Source organism: Amblyraja radiata, chromosome 6 (assembly GCF_010909765.2).
Source record: "Amblyraja radiata isolate CabotCenter1 chromosome 6, sAmbRad1.1.pri, whole genome shotgun sequence".
In the NCBI taxonomy this organism is placed as follows: domain Eukaryota; kingdom Metazoa; phylum Chordata; class Chondrichthyes; order Rajiformes; family Rajidae; genus Amblyraja; species Amblyraja radiata.
In genome coordinates, this window is record NC_045961.1 from 38437462 (window position 1) to 38452832 (window position 15371).

Here is a 15371-nt window from a genome sequence, read left to right on the forward strand (position 1 = left end):
TGGTGGCTGAGCCAAACCAGACCATGATGGAGAAGGTGAGAACTGACTCTACGATGGCCGTGTAGAATTGGACCATCATTGCCTGTGGCAGATTGTGCTTCCTCAGCTGCCGTAGGAAGTACATCCTCTGTTATGCCTTTTTGACTGTGGAGTTGATGGTAGCCCCCCACTTAAGGTCCTTGGAGATGATGGTTCCCAGGAACTTAAAAGACTCCACAGATGTGACTGTGGTGTTGTTGATGGTGAGTGGGGTGAGGGGAGGGGGAGCTCTCCTAAAGTCTACTATCAATTCCACTCTTAAGAGCATTGAGCTCTAGGTTGTTGCTATGACACTTCCTGTCTGTAGGCAGATTCCTCCCCATCCTGGATCAGTCCAATCAGGGTGTGTCATCTGCAAACTTGAGAAGCTTGACAGGTGTCTGTGGAGGTGCAGTCGTTGGTGTAGAGAGAGTAGAGGAAAGGAGAGAGTATGCAACCTTGCGGTGCTCCTATGCTGATCGTTTGCGGGTCCGAGATGTGCTTTCCCAGCCTCACATGGAAGGAAGCTGGTGATCCACTGACAGAGGGGTTCAGGCACAGTCAACTTGGAAAGTTTGGAGTGTAGTAGCTCTGGCACAATGGTGTTGAATGCAGAGCTAAAATCAACAAACAGGATCCTCACATAGGTCCCCTAGCGGTCTAGGTGCTGGAGGATGAAGTGCAGGCCCAGGTTGACTGCATCATCCACAGATATATTGGCCCGATATGCAAACTGCATAGGGTCCAGCAGGGGGATCGTGATATTTTTCAGCTTGGCCAGCACAAGCCTTTCAAGTGTCTTCATGACTACAGAGGTCAGTGCGACAGGCCTGTAGTCATTAAGACAAGTAATCCTTGCCTTTTTGGGTACAGGGACATTAGTGGAGACTTTGAAGCAGGCAGGGACAGTAACATGTTTGCAGGGACTGGTTAAAAATGTCTGTATAGACCGGTGCCAGTTGTTTGGCACTGAGCTTGAGAGTAGAGGAGGAAACATTGTCAGGTCCCCAAAATGTGAGAAGCTCATTCCCATGCCTCAATTCTGTACCAGTGTCATTACTCTGTGGACTAATGACTGATAATTAAATAAATAAAAACATTACACTTTCTTGGCGGATTGCTGAGTTTAGGCTTCTGGATTATTGGCTGTTAAATTAACATTGCTGTCATGCCCTATTTACCCATTTACAATACAATACAATACAATACAATACCTTTTATTTGTCATTTGAACCTCACATGAGGTTCAAACAAAATTTGGTTTCTGCAGCCATACAAAAAAAGAACCAAGACACACACCAACACAATTCAATTCACATAAACATCCATCACAGTGAGTCTCCGCCTCACTGTGATGGAAGGCAAAGACTTGTCTCTCCCCTGCTCTCCATTCCTCTCCCGAAGTCGAGGTCAAAGCCCCCGGCGGGCGCTAGCAAGTCCGCGGCCACTCAAAGCCACGCCGGGCGATGTAGGGCCCTGCCCCGGGTCTTGATGTTGGAGCCCCCGGCGGGCACTAGCAAGTCCGCGGCAATTTACAGCCGCGCCGGGCGTTGTAAGGCCCCCCTCCAGGTCACTCTCAACCCCGCAATTCGGGCGGGAGAAGTCGTCGTTGCCGGTGCCCCGCAAAGCAGTCTCCCACCGGGGACCCGCAAGCTCCCGGTGTCACCATCCACCTGAGTCGGGTCGCAGCAGCGCGCCACCGCAGCTCTCCACGCTCCGAAGCTGGCTAGCTCCACGGAGGTAGGTCCGTAGGTCCACAGGCTCCACAGCTCCCACAGGCTCCACAGCTCCACAGCTCCACAGGCTCCACAGGCTCCACAGGCTCCACAGCTCCACGGCTCCACGGAGGTAGGTCACAGCTCCACAGGTTCCACAGCTCCACAGCTCCACAGCTCCACGGAGGTAGGTCCACAGCTCCACAGGCTCCGTGACTTGAGCCCCCAGGTCGCTCCGGTTGGAGGCCGCTCCACGGCGCTAGGCCCCAACGGCAACCCGACAGGGAAAAGGTCGGGTCTCCATGCAGGGAAGAGATTTAAAAGTTTCCCCTACCCACCCCCCACCCCCCACATATGCACATTTAAAAACCCATTACAAACTAAACCCTCAACAGGACAAAACATTTAGTACACATTTATATATCCACGAGACAAAATAAAAACTTTATTAAAAAGTCAGATTCAAGGTAGTGCGTCTTATAATGTACAAGAAACTGCAGATGTCAGAATCTGGAGCAAAAGCCAAAGTGCTGGAGAAAGTCAGTGGGTCAGGCAGCTTTCTGTGGAGATAATAGACAGATGACATTTCAGGTTGGGATCCTCCTTTAGTCTGATAAGGTACATTTGCAATGAATGATCATTGAGTGATGGATTAAATGTAATCAAAATTGCGAAACCATTTGATTTTGTAACCTCAAATACAAAAACTGCAACTGGCAAAGGACTCCAATAATAAACATGGAGTAATTCAGCGGCAAGGGGTTTCCCCACCCATTAACTCCTCACTCCCCATTTTATAAATCCTCTCGTCTATCAGTGCCATGTGCAGACCCATTCATTCCCTGGTCCTCACAGAACAATCAAGGCTCATCTCTACCTGACCCACTGAGTTACTCCAACACTTTTTGTAAACCAGCATCTGCAGTTCCTTGTGTCATCTAACTCTAATAATACTTTTATACCAAATGGCTTCATCCCAGAATCATATACCAAATAAAGGATAATGATACCAAATCACAGTGTGCTGAAGTAACTCAGCGGGTCATGCAGTACCTGTGCAGGGTCATGGATAGGTGAACTTTCAAGTTGGGAGGCTTCATCGGACTGCGACAAGATGCTGGCACGCCCCAATTTACGTAAGGGTTACATTCCGTGAACCCTTACGTGTCAGAATTTACGGAAGTCGCAATCATCATTCCGATCCCCTGCCCGAAATAACTCACTGAGAATATTAACTGTCTCAATGAGGTCCAGCTGCATTCGGGGCACTTTCCGTGGCGTGTGGCTTTCTGGGTAAACACCACCGCCATTGCTGGCTTGTTTCCGATATAAGCTTGAATGCTCATGTTGTGTTGTGGAAATTACAAACTGCCTTGATTGCACAAGGTACTAAGTACAGAATTGTTTACGAAAGTCTCCCATTGCGTAAGTCAGTATATGTTTTTATCCCTAGATTCATCCTATACTGAATTATTAGATTGTGGATTGTTCTATCATAGTTCCAATGATGGACAAAGATAACAACTGAAACATAATCGAAACAAACAACTCCGGTTCACATCCTTTAAACCACCAATATTTAAATTGTATAATCATTTAAATCAACCCAAATGCACTAACCAATTATCATTTCCATTATTGTCAAATACAAGCTTTTACAAGCTTTGTTGTTCTAACATGTTAAGTGTTCCCTGTATTTCAAGCAGTTGCAGGTGTGTGTACTTGTCAGTTCACACCTCATTAGGATGCAATTCCCACACATATTTAATCCCCTTTCACTGGTGTCAGGTTATAGCTTGTAGCACTCTGCAATGACTGCAGTAGCAAACATGTTCCATAAATAAATAGCAACTCAATTATACACTCTTTATGAAGTGTATTTAAATTCTCCTATTTGATCCAATAGAATAGATTCAATAATTATTTTTTAGTCTTGTTCGGTACGAACAGCACCATCTCAAATCCCAAACTAAATCAAAATGTTACAGAAAATGCACACTCTCGACACAATCTTTTAGCCAGGAAACATCAGTGGCAAGTGCTTCCTGCTCACGCCCTCAGAAACTGACAAACACACCTGACATACTTGCTTTCCCCCTACCTTTCAACTGCCTTTAATACACCTAAAGCAGATGGAAATCAATCTGTATTTGCTCCCAGCCACACCCGCTGAAGGAAGAAGTGGAAAGAGCGCTAACTTGCATTAGAATAGATTGCTTCAAATGAACAGCCGACATTCGTGCAGACATGTGTCAAGTATCCTCCTCTGCTGCAGTTTCCACAGACCTATAGATAAACTGGTGGCACTGGAATAGAGTCACAATCAAAGATACTAGAGCAAGAGCAAGATGGTCCACTCGGCGAACAAGGCACAGTAGGTCATGGGTAATTTTTTTTGCGCCATCTTGGGAACCGGCTTCGCGATTACCGTCATGCTCTAGTATCTTTGCCTGCAAGTACAGAGTACGCAGTGCCACGTTAGACATGCCAGCGTCGCACGTTAATGTTATTATATTAAGGCACATTAATGCCCCATTGTAATCATTTTTGTTTATACACAAGTCTGCAGCCGCGATTAAGCGATTCGAGTCATCTTGCACCATAGCAACAGCGTTCCCAGCTCCGTGTACTTACCGCGTTATCTCCGAGGAAGTAATTTCTCCCAATTTTGGACCATGCAATTAATTTAATTCATTGTGCAAACTTTTTTGAATGGGATTGCAGTGAAATATGCACGCACTCTGGGAGCGAAAATGTGGAAAGTTTCCTTGGGTGCTTGCATTCACTCATTAACTTTTATTCACATATATTAAGTAATTAAGAGGCAGGTAATTTGTTTAGATATTGCACACATTAAGTAGCGAAATGGCCAATTGTGAAAATGAACACTGAATAAGTCCTTATCTACTCATTTAAGATTGAGAACATATAATGTAGATATATTTAATTTTGTGAATCAAACAATAAATGGGAAAATGCAATTTAAATTCTAAAACTTCCTCAAGCATAATTTAGACAACATTTAAATGATTTAATGGGACTTCAAAAAAACAAGACCATGATATATGTTAAATTCGAAACTAAACTATGGTAGCAATGTACATCTTTCATGTCTAAAGCTAGCACTTCTGTATCAGTGTAGGTATATGTACACTACATTTTATTACACTAAAAAAGAATGAAAAGAATGAAAACATATCTTGGCATGTGTCCATGGATATTTTATTCACAATATTAGGATTTCATAGAGGGAGAGACAGAGAGAGATTGAAAGAAAAGGATTGCTCAACAAATAATCAGAAGAAATCCCAAGAAACTAGAGAAATATATATATGTGTGTGCATATATATATGTATTACTAGACCAAGTGCAGACCCGTTGGGTCTGTTCCCCCAACGTGCGGTTGTAGGGGGGGAGGCGGCATGCAGCGTCACACACTAACTACCCCGCCCCCCGCACTCGCGCTAGAGGAGGGGAGAGAGAGAGGGGGGGGAGGGGGAGGAGAGAGGGGGTGCTGAGAGGGGGGTGAGATGAGGGGCGGGGGAGAGGTGGGGAGCAGGGAGGGGGAGGGAGGGTGGAGGGAAGGGGGTAGGGGTGTGTGGAGGGGAGGGGGGTTTAGGGGAGGGACGGTGGGGGAGGGGATGGAGGGGAGGAGGGGGAGAAAAAAGGGGAGAGGGGGAGAGGAGGGGGGAGAGGAGAGGGGGAGAGGAGGGCGGGGTAGAGAGGAGGGGGGGGGGAGAGAGGGGGAGAGGAGAGGGGGGGAGGAGGAGAGGGGGAGAGGAGGAGAGGGGGAGAGGGGGAGGGGAGGAGGAGAGGGGGTGAGATGAGGGGCAGGGGAGAGGTGGGAGCAGAGAGGGTGGAGGGAGGTTGGAGGGAAGGGGGTAGGAGTGTGTGGTGGGGAGGGGGGTTTAGGGGAGGGACGGTGGGGGAGGGGATGGAGGGGGAGAAAAAAGGGGAGAGAGAGAGAGGGGGGAGAGGAGAGGAGGGGGGGAGAGGAGGAGAGGGGGGGAGAGGAGGAGAGGGGGAGAGGGGGAGAGGAGGAGAAGAGGGGGGAGAGGAGAGGGGGGGAGAGGAGAGGGGGGGGAGAGGAGAGGGGGGGGAGAGGAGAGGGGGGGGAAAGGATGAGGGGGGGAGAGGAGGAGAGGGGGGGAGAGGAGGAGAGGGGGGGAGAGGAGGAGAGGGGGGGAGAGGAGGAGAGGGGGGGAGAGGAGAGGGAGAGGGGGGGAGAGGAGAGGGAGGGGGGGGGGGGAGAGGAGAGCGAGGGGGGGTGGAGAGAGAGTGCCTTTTTACTTCAACCCAAACCCAAACAACCATTTGCAGGCAGTGCTTTTTTACCTCTAACCATATTTTCATTTTCAAACCAAATTAAGGGTACTCACAGTGCTGTAGACATTTGTCAGTGTCATTCAGAGGTCTGATTGAGGCACACCACTTGCAGAGACTGATTGAGGCACACCACTTGCAGAGACTGATTGAGGCACACCACTTGCAGAGACTGATTGAGGCACACCACTTCCTGGTTTTATAGTCCCTCCCCCTCCCTCCAGCGGGGGCAGCAGAGAGAATGGGGAATTTTGTAAAAACATTAATATCTCTGTCAATTTTCAGCGACGGGAAAAATCCTCGGCACACATGCGGCGGAGGGGGGCTCTGAGGGAGGTGGCCAAAAATGACGGCCGTAGGTGGCGGCATACTCTCGGAAATCGCAGCACAGAAAGCCAAAACCGGTCAAGAACAGACTTTTAGTAATATAGCTATATATATTTATATATATATAATATATATATTTATATTTATATACATATATCTCACATATATATGTGTGTGTTTTCACAATACTGGGTCGAAGTGTGACATAAATAAAACTGAGGTTCACAAATAAATTATTTCAACATAATTCAGATTAATCAAAAACCCTCACAGCGGCAGTACATGGCAGGAAGAGATAGTTCATGGTTTGAGAAAATTTCATTAATGAACAAAATTCTTTGTTTAACATGTGTTCCTATGTGTTTTTTTACACTTTATGTTTGGTGTCCACCATAACAACCGTTACATGAAATTTAGAAAGTCATTTGTTTCTAAAGCATGATAGCTGATTTCTTCACTTTTGCTGTTTTTCAACATGCAAATGTACTTTCTTGCTACAAACATGGAGTATGTGACCAAACGAGCAATATTCCTGTTATCTACTGAAACGTGCGTTACACGGTGTCCAAGGGTGGACACCAAAATGAAATTAGCTCCTGTTTCTTCCAGTATTTCTATTTTTGTAATTTCTTTCTTATGTTTTGAATAAACTTTATGGAAGTAAATGGAACCAATCTACCCCATCAGTTGCTACCCAGGTGGTGAAGATATAAATCTGCCCCAGTAGCTTTCGTCTATAAATTAGTAAAAATTATCGTCTCTCCAGGGCTTCTTGCTCTTTTGGGATATCCTGGGAATTTCTATAAAACATAACATTGCTACACAAGCTTGAGCTCATAATAGGTAATCATTCATGTCAGGCAGCTGAAAATAATATTGACTAGTCCTTCTGCTAAAAACACAGCCCAGTTAATTAGAGCCCAATTCATTGATATTTTATAATGCAATAGTGAATAGCAATATATTTTATAATGCAATAGTGAATAGCAATATATTTTATAATGCAATAGTGAAGCCAATCTGATAAAAGGTCATTACTTCTCAGGTTTTTTTGGAAAGGTCTTCTAACATTTAAATCCAATATTCCTCACTTAAGCAATTTAACTATAACCGAGACTTCAGTTGAATGTTTGTTCAACAGGAAGTGACTTATTTGGCACCACAATTCCTTTATCCACTTTTGCCTTGTCAATAGTTATTGGTCATGTCTCCAATTGCTCATTTGTTTATAAATGCAGCAAGAAAACCTTGCGCTCCAAATCTTTTATGAAGGTAAAACTACCACAGATGAACTGTTCTGCCCTTCAGGGATAGCACCGGGGGAGAAATGGCTGCATTCTGAAAGAATAAGGGGACAGTTTTCCTGAGCTTTGACTCCATGAAAGCCCAGGCCAAAAATAAATGTGATGGAGGGGATGAGGCCTGCTTTGCTAGGTTTCTATTTTCCTGATCCACAATCACATAAACATTGAGGGACTGGAAACCTATCCTGTCCATCATCCCGACCACAGTTTACATCCCATCTCAAGCAAACTTCCGTCTAGCACTGGAGGAGCCGTATGTTGTGCTCCAGACGCTGTACCCCAACATCTTTCGCATCATAACCAGAGATTTCAACAAGGCCAGCTCGAAGAAATCACAACTAAACTAACACATGCAAGTGTTCTGCAGCACCAGGATCAAACACTGCTTGACCATTGCTATTCCACCATCAGATTCCTATCGCTCCATCTCTCACACTCGCTTTGTGAAATCTGACCACCCGGCTGTGCTTCTTCCTGCATATAGACAGTGATTGAAAAGCACAGCCTGAGCGATGAGAACAGCACAGAGCTGGTCAGGGGAGGCAGAGGAATGATTCTGGAATGCTTGGAGTTAGTAGACTATCAATGTTTAAGGACTCGGCAACGGACCCGAACAAAAGCGCCACGGTTGTTACCAACTTATTAAGGAAATGTGTAGTAGTGCGTTCCCACGAACACTATCCTCGTATTCCCCACCCAGAAGCTTTGGATGAACAAAGTGGTCTGCAATCTTCTGAGGACCAGGTTGGGCATTCAAGTCTGCCGATGCAGATTCATACGACCTCAAGAAGGCTTTCAAAAAGGGTAAAAGGGAACTAAATTGGAGGATGAGGCAGACATTCAGTTGCTGTGGCAGGGCTTTCATTCCATCACTTCCTACAAGGCGAAACTAGGGTCAGCTCATATGACAGGAAGGCATAACTACTGGACAAGTTCAATGCATTCTATGCACGTTTTGACATTCGAACACTAATGTGCCTTCTCAGGTTCCCATGGACCCAGATGCTATTGCAATCTCAGTCACCGAGGCTGATATCAGAAGATCTTTCAGGATGGTGAACCCTCGGAAAGCATCTGGACCTGAGCGTGTAACTGGTCGCATTCTCAAAATGTGCGCAGACCAACTGGCTAGAGATTTTTGGAGATATATTCAGCCTCTCATTACTGAGGTCTGAGGTTCCCACCAGCTTCAAAAAGACATCTATAATACCAGTGCCCAAGAAGAGTAAAGGGCCTGTCCCACTTATGTGTCCTTGGCACGCAAATTACGCGACCTCGTGGTCGCGTTGAGCCGCGATGGCCCCGCGTGACTTCATTCGACCGCACAGCCGTCTGGAGCGCGTGACGTCATTTGAAGATAGACACAAAATGCAGGTGTAACTCAGCAGAACCGGCAGCATCTCTGGAGAGAAACAATTGGTGATGTTTCGGGTCGAGACCCTTCTTCAGTCTGAAAGAAGGGTCTCTTTCAGACTGAAGAAGGGTCTCGACCCGAAACATCACTAATTGCTTCTCTCCAGAGATGCTGCTGGTCCCGCTGAGTTACTCCTGCATTTTGTGTCTCTCTTCAATTTTCTTGGCCCCGCTCTGGGAGTAGAAGTGGGGCGGATCCAGACCGCAACGGCCGTGAGCCCCAGGCCGAATTCGGCGATCGTTTGCCTGCTTCTGCTGCTGTTAGAGGTGAGAATTTGCGTCGCGCCAGGGTTTTGGGCCTGTCCCACTTTGGCCGTCAGTTCCGTGACAGGCCATTGGCGCGCGAAGATTTTGTTTGCTACAAAAATTTCGGAGCCCAACTACATACCCCTCCGCGTTTCTCAGTGGGACCGGCCCCGCGAGGCCATACGATGCCCGTGCACCTCAACGCGACCACGAGGTCGTGTAATTTGCGTGCCAAGGACACCTAAATGGGACAAGCCCTTAAGATGATGTGCCTCAATGATTACAGACCGGTGATGAGGCTTCACCACTAACGTCCGTGATGATGAAGTGCTTTGAGTGGTTGGTAATGGCGCACATCAACTCCTACCTCAGGAAGAACCAGGACTCACTATAACTATAACTCACTGAATTTCCAGTTAATGAGTGATTTTTATGCACTTTACTCTAGCATGTGACAAAAGATCTAGAGGGGAGGTAATATTTTTCTCCGTGGAAATACATTCGGTTCTGGAATGTTGCTTGCAACTAATTCCATGATTAATTTTAAGAGGGAGTTATACAAAGTGCTGAGGCTTCCATATAACTACCTTTCAGAGACCTATGTAAAGCCAATGCCCTTCCACTTTTCTGTGATCTGATGATCAGATTCTGAACTGTTAATGGTCACATTGAACATTAAAAAGTCTCCAGTTGCACATTGACTTCTTTTGCTTTTATTACAAAGCTTTTATTACAAAGCTATTTTATTATAGCTTTCATTTGTGCAACAATATGATTAAATTGTGAGTAAAATTATTATTAGTAAATATTCCACCAAAATGTTTAATAAATTACCACACATAATTATTTTACTGACTCTCAGAAATGCTAATAGAGTGAATCACTGAATGCAATTTGAAGGTAAAATTAATGTTTCTGTTCTGTCTGTGACATTAATCCATTTTCAAATATGAAGCCAGCAAATAGAACAGTTATGCCTCGTTACGTTTTGGAGATTCATCTGAGCATTGAATAGTTTCTTTTGATAAATCAATTACTCCTCTTTCCTACCATTTACTCTGATGGTTTCACCAAAGGCACAATAACTCTGCCAAAGCCACAGAAAAGTGCAAATCTTAGAGAAAAAAACAGAGATATGGCATTGGTGTTAGGCATCCAAGTTTGGATTTACACTGGATATAATCTGTGGTCCTAAAACCCAGCAATATAATCAAGATAAATAATAAAATATAACGTGCATTTTCACCCTGTATTTGAAGGTCATGAGCTTACCATGACTATAGTTAACATCAAATTCATTCTGGTTTGATATTTCAGCCTGATAGTATCCCACTGTGCATTGGCTGATGGGGATTCCAGGGGAAATGAATAAAGATTATTCCCTGTGGTACCTTCTTTTGTCACGAAAGGGGCATGATCATTACATTTGTTAAGTGTACATGCAGACTGTTAATAACCCAGAGACTTCAATGTTAATCATTAAACTGCATTCAATAAACTACATCATTTATTACTGAATTATGAGAAGTTTATCTTTTCTGTGGTCGATGTAAGCTGACATTGAAAATAATTGTAAACCAGCATCCAGGGTTCATTGTTTCTACATTGCAAATAATTTCTTAAAATGAGATTTGGGTCTTCCTCTATTTTAAAACTAACATGTCACACAAGAAATATATGTCTTGAATTTTCCTTTCTAATAAACTATAAGCCTATCTGCAGTCTTCTCTTTATCTCTAAAAGCTTTGACGGTATTTTTTCTACTTCTAGCTTAATATTATAATCTGTCTTATTATTTTTTGCCCTTGCCATAGCATAAAAATTCAGCAATAGTCAGGGTAAATGCCCACCACAGAATTTTCCAGGGATCTAGGAATGGGCAATACTTACATGTAGCCTCCCAAAGCATGTATACCCTGAGAATAAATTTAAAAAATGTGCTATGAATATAAAGTGTCAATACTTTCCAGATTCATGCCTTTCTCTTGTTGATAATTTGATAATTACATATTTCATTGTGCCATTGTAACTTGCAGTAGTATTAGAGAGGATAGCATTCAGTGTTATTATTTGTACATTAAATGGAATCATGGGCTCAAAGACAAATATAAAATAGACACCCATCAAGTCAATGTCGACCACAACCCACCCATTTATGCTAATCATACATTCATCCCAATTTAGTCTACTCTCCTTCTCCCCACCCTCATCAATTTACCTCAGATTCTACCACTCATCAAATCAGTGGAGGCAATTTACAGCTGCCAATTAATTATCAACTCGCATATCTTTGGGATGAGGGAGGAAACCGGAGCATCCGGAGGAAGCTCATGTGGTCACAGGGTGAATTTATAAACTCCACACAGACAGCACCCAAGATCATAGGTGTCTGTGAACCAGCAGCTCTACCAGCTGTGCCACTATCCTGCCCTTAAATCAATAATACAGATATCTTCTAAAGCTTTTGGAATTAGCACTTACTAATATTTTCATATTGGACTTAAGAAGATGCGCAAATGGTGTCAGGAAGCTGGATCCATTTTCTTTTCTCGTTGTCAGATTTTCCCCAGGTGCTCCAATAAATAATGTATATATGATAAAGGCTGGACTATCTGCCATTGTTAGATCAATTTAAGCTTCAAACAGTTCCTATCATTCGATGCAAGAAAATGCTGGAGTAAATCTACAGGTCAGGTAGCTTGCTGGAGAACATTAATAGCTGATGTTTTGGGTCGGGACACTTCTTCAGTCATTAATTGTCCTGAATCCCTACTATTTAACATTAATTCCTCTGGTTGAGGAATTAATAGATCAAAGCCAAATCTTGATGGCTTTTGACTGTGCACATTTTGCATTTCTTTTCATTTTAAGACTGGTCAATAGTTCAGTCATGTCAGTTCATCGCTAAAGCAAGCAATGTCCTAAATAAAGTTACCAAAGTCTCAAAGGCATCTTCATGTTCAAATGCATTTCAACATGTGACAAAGTTGATCATAATTTTAAATAAAATCAAAACCAGTGAATATATTGATCCATTTACAGTTGCAAGGTCAATATCCTTAAGCAACCTGAAGAGAGAACCAAACCTATCTGATTTGTCTTTGCTAATCAATTACTTTCAGAATGATACAAAAGTAAGATGTAATGTTTATAAGTATTTTTAAAAAGCACTTGATTAGTTTCATTTCAAATGATTGCAACTATTTCAAGTTAATTTCAAATGTCTCCAAATTACTCTAAAACAAAATATTGCAAAATTTGTTGTAAACAGTAAACTTATAAGTAGGTTCATCCAAAGAATCTCCAGTGAAATATAAATAAATAATTTCGAAACCATTCACTAGATCATTAGAGAAAACTTTCAAGGTGAAGACTTTGTTACAGTGCCATAAATAACGTTAATGTTTCCTGTAAAGATGTTCATTGCTAATGTTGCTTTCTCCTTTTGTTAGTCCATTTTAGGAGTCCAGTGTGTCGTACAGAAACAGCTCAAAGCCTTTGTTACGCTAGAACATTTTGGGCAGATATATGGGGGAAGTGGAATTGGGTGTCAGCCAAAAGCACGGATGAAGAAATTTGCAACGGGCGGTTCAATCCTTGGCAAAGGAGTGAAGTTTGCTGTTCGAGGAGGGAAAGTAAGCACAGATATCATTAGTGTGGCCAACGAAGATGGAAGGAGAGTGGCTGCAATCTTAAATAATGCCCTTTACCTGGAAAATATCCACTTCACCATTGATGGTGAGGACACACATTATTTCATTAAACTGGGGTCTGCAGAGAAAGATCTTGCTATTTTGGGCCTTACTGGTGGAAGGCGAACCCTGGAGAATGGAATCAATGCTACTGTGTCTCAAATTAATACTGTACTGAATGGAAGGACTAGAAGATACACCGATATTAAACTTCAATATGGTCCGTTGTGTTTAAACACACGATATGGGACAACCATGGATGAAGAGAAGGCCCGTGTCTTGGAGTTGGCCAGGTTGCGGGCTGTGACGGCCGCCTGGACTAGAGAAAGGCAAAGGCTACAAGATGGAGAGGAGGGGATTCGCTCATGGACAGAGGGAGAGAAGCAGCAGCTGCTGATCACCGGCAGAGTGCAAGGCTATGATGGCTATTTTATAAAAACTGTTGAGCAATATCCTGAATTGTCAGACAGTGTAAATAATATCCATTTCATGAGACAGAGTGAAATGGGCAAGAGGTAACAGTAAAGAACTATGCGCCAACCACTTTGCCAAAGACAGCTGCTTATGTGGCCATTTTTCAGGCTGTGTTGTTACAATTATTTTTGAAAACCGTTGCATTGTAATTCTTGCAATGTGCTGAGTTTTTCCCCCCTTTTTTTGACTTCACACATTTTGCATTGAGCAAAAGGTATTTTGCAGTAGTGTGATTAAAGTAAATATTTGCTATTTTCTAATATTTCAACTGTGACTATTGGTTTACAGCCAGTACAAACTGAGAACCGAGAGTGCAGGACACATTACCAGTAAAGAATGTGCCCTCTCAGTGTCCACTTAAAAAAATTCAATGGATTATTATAGACCTCTTTTGTTAATTCTTTGGGACTTCTCACGAGATGCATTTTGATGCAGCAAAGGACTAAATCTGCATTTTATATCGACAAAGAAATTAACAACTTGTGTGAGAACTATCCTGAGGTTCTGAAGTGAATTGGAGAAATATCTCAACCCTTGTGTTTCTAACACTGTATTCTGATTGTGTAAATAAGCAAGGCTGTAAATAAACGCGAATGTAGATAACTTCTAGAACAACAGAAGTGACTCTGAGTAGACTTCAGTAGAAAATAAAATGGTTATTTTGTGTTTTTAATTTTTTACTGATTTCAATCAGAAGTGATATTATAGGTAAATTGAGAGATTGGAAATGTTTTAGTTTGGAGTTGTGTTTTAATTGTATGGGTCCTTTTTTTTGCTTCTGTTTCCTTTCAATAGTTGTTTTAAGCTTAATTTAACTTCTCTAAAGTTTGATTTTTTATTAAAAGTTAAAGGATACTCTGTTTCTACTGTTTATTCATTTATTATTCGTTCATTATTTAATTTTAATCACAGTTTTGTTGGGTGGTGCCACATAAAAGAAAAATCCCACTTGTCGCTGAACCAATGTAGATGTAACTTGCAACAAAAGTCATTCATTCCTATCTCGAACTGAACCATTTAACACTAATTATTGGCTGTTAATTTGTGTTGTTTTCATTCTTTAGGTTTTCAGTAAATGTTTAATGTCCTTTGAATTGGTCTAATGTGTGTTTTGGGGTTGGACGATGTAGGTACATGTGTATTTATAGACATATGTGTATCACAATATTAATATCTCATGATATTGTTATTGTGACCCAGTGTTTTGACCTTAGAAGCATCTTCATAATTATTGCTTTGTTACTGTGCAACTCAAGTATCACAATTATTTACTGTTGAAGATATGGTGACATATGGGGCAGATTTTTATATTTGTTTATTTGGAACTTGAAGTATCATAAATGCTGTGATATGCTGTTAAATGGAAATATTATATGATTCCCCCAAATTTAAAATATTGACCAACTCCTATTTTTGTGTTCTTTTATATTTTTATGCATTTTGTATAACATACTGCAATCATTTTTAGATTATAAGAACACCCAGTCCAGCAAATTTAATGTCTCCTAATAAAAAGTGAATCATATAGTGTGCACAACAAATAAAAACAGCTGTTAGCATTCAGTGGGGGATTAATCTTTGTATTTTCTTATAGTAATTCAATATATATAATGAAAATGAATGTCAATTAACATGTCAATGAGAAAAACTGTTGTTTGATAGATTTTAAGAAAAACTCCTTTCAATATAACTGGAGGAATATTTTGTTTACATTTAATGAAATTCCTTTAATGTTGTTTATTTCCCTTATGTTATATCTATATATTTATGTGCTGTGTCGAAAAGGACGATCATTATTGATTGTATTCAGCCAAGCATTGAAAAACAACTGTGTTTAAGAAGGAACTGCAGATGCTGGA

General features: G+C 42.3%; 1 protein-coding gene across 10 annotated transcripts in view; it reads left to right on the forward strand.

Annotated features, from left to right (window-relative positions):
- Positions 1–15075, forward strand: part of tenm4 (teneurin transmembrane protein 4) — a 549066-nt gene extending 533991 nt beyond the window's left edge. For all 10 annotated transcript variants that reach the window (XM_033022541.1, XM_033022543.1, XM_033022544.1 and 7 more), the window contains one exon: positions 12799–15075. In XM_033022541.1, the coding sequence (XP_032878432.1) occupies positions 12799–13557 (759 nt within the window). In that variant the 3' untranslated portion in view covers positions 13558–15075. The remainder of the gene's footprint in view (positions 1–12798) is intronic.
- Positions 15076–15371: the final 296 nt, after the last annotated feature.